The sequence below is a fragment of the Carlito syrichta genome, unplaced genomic scaffold, assembly GCF_000164805.1.
Source record: "Carlito syrichta isolate Samal-C Ts95f unplaced genomic scaffold, Tarsius_syrichta-2.0.1 Scaffold130404, whole genome shotgun sequence".
In the NCBI taxonomy this organism is placed as follows: Eukaryota; Metazoa; Chordata; class Mammalia; order Primates; family Tarsiidae; genus Carlito; species Carlito syrichta.
The window spans coordinates 16,206-20,690 of NW_007074500.1; the positions used below are offsets into that span (position 1 = coordinate 16,206).

The following is a 4,485-nucleotide window of genomic DNA, read 5'->3' on the forward strand; positions in this document are numbered from 1 at the left end:
TTTTGAGTTGGAGTCTCACTCTGTCGCCCAGAATGGAGTGCAGTGGCCGCTCCTGGCCAGCGCAGCCTCGACCTGCTAGGCTCCGGCGATCCTTCCGCCTCAGCCTTCCAAGTAGCCGGAATTACAGGCATGCTCTACCACACCCGGCTGATTTTTTTTTTTTTTTTTTTTTTTTTATTGTAGAGATGAGGTCTCGTTGCCCAGGCGGGTCTCGAACCCGCGGACTCAGGCAATCCACTCACCTCAGCCTCCCAAAGGCACGAGATTACAGGCTGAGCCACTGAGCCCGACTTCTTTTCTTTTTTTTAATTTTTGAGTTGGAGTCTCACTCTGTCGCCCAGACTGGAGTGCAGTGGCTCTGGCCACCGCTGCCTCGACCTGCTGGGCTCCAGCAATCCTTCTGCCTCAGCCGTCCAAGTAGTTGGAACTATAGGCGCGCGCTACCACGCCTGGCTGATTTTTTGATTTATTGTAGAGATGAGGTCTCGCTACCCAGGCGGGTCTCGAACCCGCGGGCTCCCAAAGACGCGAGATTACAAGCTGAGCCACCGAGCCCGGCTTCTTTTTTCTTTCTTAAGAGATAGGGATCAGGCATGGTGACTCAAGCCTGTAATCCCAGCACTTTGGGAGGCTGAGGGAAGAGGATTGCCAAAGCACACAGGTTTGAGTCCAGCCTGGGCAACTTGGCAAGACCTCATCTCTACAATAAATGAAAAAATTAACTGGGTGTGGTAGCGCGCACCTGTAGTTCTGGCTGCTTGGAAGACTGAGGCGGAAGGATCGCCAGAGCCCAGCAGGTCGAGGCTGCAGTGGCCGGGAGCGGCCACGGCACTCCAGCCTGGGTGACAGAGTGACACTCCAACTCAAAAAAAAAAAAAAAAAGAGATAGGATCTCCCACTGGGTGCGGTGACTCACACCTGTAATCCCAGCACTTTGGGAAGTGGGGGCGAGAGGATTGCCTCAGTCCAGGGGTTTGTGACCAGCCTGAGCAACTTGGCAAGAACTCATCTCTACAAAACATTAAAAAGTTAGTTAGGCATGGTGGTGTGCACCTGTAGTCCCAGCTACTGGGAAGGCTGAGGCAGAAGGATCGCCTGAGCCCAGCAGGTCAAGGCTGTAGTAGCTGTGATCGTTCCACTGCACTCCAGCTTGGGCAACAGAGTGAGACTCTCAATAAAAAAGATAGGGTCTCACTCTCTTGCTCAGTCTGGAGTGCAGTGATGTGATCATAGCTCGCTGCAACCTCAACCTCCTTGGTTCAGGCGACCCTCCTGCCTCAGCCTCCTGAATAGCTGGGACTACAGGTGTGCACTACCATGTCTGGCTACAGCACTGTTTCTTGCAACAACCGTCACCACCCTGACGTGGCTGATCCTGTGAGGGGCATCAGCCTGGCCTTATCTGATCCCAGCTCTGGCTCTGCGGCCTGGACCAGCAACCGCCCCTCTCTCAGTCTTCATTTCCTCATCGGCAAAGTAAGGGCTCTAAGTGCCTGTCTCTGCCATGCAGTGACACAACTCCAGCAGCACCAGCCCTTGGGCATGCAGGGTGATCCCCTGGCACCAGGCAGAGCCCAGGCTGGGAGCTCCAACAGCCCCCACCCACACTTTAGCACCCAGATGCGCTGGAAACCAAGAACGTTGTTCCAACTGAGGTCTGGGGAGCTGCCCCGGACCCCACTGGGGGCAACTGCTACATCTGCCTGTCTCATCTCCAAAACTCCTCCTTCCTGGAACACAGTCAGCCCCAGCCTCCAGGTGAGGGGCCTAAGGAGCCATGTGGCTGCTGTCAGGGGCAGAGAGACCTCTAACCCTGCCTCTGTTTCTGCTACTCCCTGGCTGCATGACCTCTCACCTACCTGGCACCTGCAGCCTCAAACCCAGGCTTCGAAGGCCCCTGCCTCACCACAGGCTCTGTGCCCTTCCCAGCCCCGGCTGCAGTGTCCTCAGCCCGAAGCTCTTGGCAGACCATACTCTGGGGCCTCCCACCTCGTCCTTACTGCACACTGGTGTACCCCTGAGTCCCAGTGAAAGTCTCTCCTCTGTGGCATTGGCATTGGTGGTGAGGCCCAGAGGAGATGACCCTCCGGAGGTGGCTCCCAGCTCTGCCTTCCCACCAGCAGTGTGGCCTTGGGTGTGCTGACCTCTCTGCCTCAGTTGCCTTCTCTGAAAAATGGGTACAATGCCGCCTCCCAGGGCCCTTGAGATCGCACAAGCTGATGCAGGAACAGGGCTCGGGGCTGGGCTTGCACAGAGTCCATCTTCTGGAGGTTGCGGTCACAAGCAGAGCCATGTCCGGACACTGTTGTCATGTCATGGGGTAGCACGGTCACCATCCCCTTGACACTCCTGACCTGCCTCCTCTCTAGCTGGCGTGTGGCCAAGACGGGCAGCTGAAGGGCTTCGCGGTGTTGGAGTACGAGACAGCTGAGATGGCAGAGGAGGCGCAGCAGCGGGCGGATGGCCTGGCCCTGGGGGGCAGCCACCTGCGTGTGTCCTTCTGTGCCCCCGGGCCCCCCGGCCGCAGCATGCTGGCTGCTCTCATCGCTGCCCAGGCCACAGTGAGTGTGCGGGCGGGCAGCCCTTGGGAGGCAAGCCTGGCCAGCGGAGTGCTGAGCCTGTGCCTCCCGCAGGCCCTCAACCGTGGCAAGGGGCTCCTTCCTGAGCCCAACCTCCTGCAGCTGCTCAGCAACCTGGGGCCGTCCGCATCCCTCCAGCTGCTGCTCAACCCCCTGCTCCACGGCACCACGGGCGGCAAGCAGGGTAAGGCCATAGTGGGCCCCAGTGCTCCAGACGGGCATAGTTGCTGCCCCAAGAATGTGGGATTCCAGCTCTAGCACCAGACGCGGGTTGTGCTTCATGGTGGGGGATGCGGGGACCACTGCCCATCCCCCTCTCTCTCCCCCCCAGGCCTCCTGGGCGCCCCCCCGGCCATGCCGCTGCTCAGCGGGCCTGCCCTGTCCACTGCGCTGCTGCAGCTCGCCCTGCAGACCCAGAGCCAGAAGGTAACACCCACCACCCTCACCCACCGTTCTGCAGTCCTGCAGCGGTCCATCCCAATACCGCTGGCCACCAGGAGTGGGGTTTCAGGACCTGGGGCTTGGTCCCTTTATCCCCTCAGGGCAGGGTTTGCCTTTCCTTCTGCTCTGGGAGGGACCCTGGCCATGGTGACCAGGGCAGAGAATCTGGACACACTCATTTATAGCCTGGAAATAGATGTGGGCTGGGAGGGCCCCGCCAGATACCTGTTTGTCAACAGACTCTGGGGAAGAAAGTCCGGGCTCCCCTCAACACACGTGTAGACACACAGGCATGCATGGACTCACAGACACAGATATGCACACACAGATGGACACACATCCAAGCTCCGTTCTGTCTGGTTTGGTTCTACAGGGCCTAGTCAGTGACATGGGTGTGTCTTGTGGTGACTGACAGAATGTGTGTAGGTTTGGGCCCTGAGTGACTAAGAGTGACTGAAGCCCAGTGTGGCTGTCATATCATGTGGCTGCAGTTGATACTGCTGTGACCATCGACCAGGGCTAGGTGTTGGGACGGGTGCCTAAGAAAGACTGTCCCTGTGTGCATGTCAGATGGTGGTGGACAATGTGGGGTGACAGGTCCTGACATCATACTTGTTCCCTGTGTCTCCCAGGTGCCTATCTAGGACAGGGCCTGGCGTACAAGAGACCCTCTGTTACCATTGGCTGATAGAACGGGTGATGGGTGGGGTGTTGCAGGCACTGGGGGACCTTGTGCGTGTCTGCTTATGACTGACTGTGGGCAGAAGGCTGGGTGTCCCAGCATGGTGACTGCCAAGGTGCTGGATGACACCTGTCTGCTGCCCAGGCCACACTGCCCATCTCCAGCTGTCTGTGCTCTATTCTAGAAGCCCGGGATCCTGGGAGACTCACCCCTGGGCACCCTCCAACCTGGGGCCCAGCCGGCCAACCCCCTCCTCGGGGAGCTATCTTCAGGTGACATAGCCCCTGCCCATGCCATCTCCCCAGGTGCCAGCCTGTGTCCCCTTCCTGAGCCCCTTTCCTCCTTGGCAGTGGGACGCTCCCAGCTGTGTGGTCTCTCTGGTCCTCAGTGTCCTGGTGTCAGTTGGCCTCCACCTCATGAGGAGGCCATGAGTTTTGTTCAGCCATCAAGGAGCTGCCCCTTGGCAGCAGGTCCAGTGTGCCTAGCTGCTGAAATCCCCCTTCTCTCTGTAGGGGGGAGCCTGCCCCCGGAGCTGCCATCCCGGCGAGGAAAGCCACCACCCCTGCTGCCGCCACTGCTTGGTCCCACTGGGGGTGACCGGGAGGCTGTGGGCCTGGGTCCCCCTGCAGCCCAGCTCACTCCTCCCCCTCCCCCCATGGGGCTCCGAGGCGCTGGCCTCAGAGGCCTCCAGAAGGACGGTGGGCCTCTGCCGACGCCCCCCGGGGTAAGGCTCCACCCTGTGCCTGGCACCGTGAAGCCTCTCATCCCCCACAGCCCCCTCTC

The 4,485-nt window shown here is 59.7% G+C and overlaps 1 protein-coding gene across 1 annotated transcript in view; it reads left to right on the forward strand.

The window, feature by feature from the left end:
• Positions 1–4,485, forward strand: part of RAVER1 (ribonucleoprotein, PTB binding 1) — a gene marked incomplete at its 5' end in the record, with an annotated part of 18,017 nt that overhangs the window by 10,052 nt on the left and 3,480 nt on the right. Inside the window, 5 exons of the mRNA XM_008048991.1 lie at positions 2,370–2,561; positions 2,634–2,763; positions 2,911–3,005; positions 3,887–3,974; positions 4,215–4,484. Coding sequence (XP_008047182.1) covers positions 2,370–2,561; positions 2,634–2,763; positions 2,911–3,005; positions 3,887–3,974; positions 4,215–4,484 — 775 coding nt within the window. The remainder of the gene's footprint in view (positions 1–2,369; positions 2,562–2,633; positions 2,764–2,910; positions 3,006–3,886; positions 3,975–4,214; position 4,485) is intronic.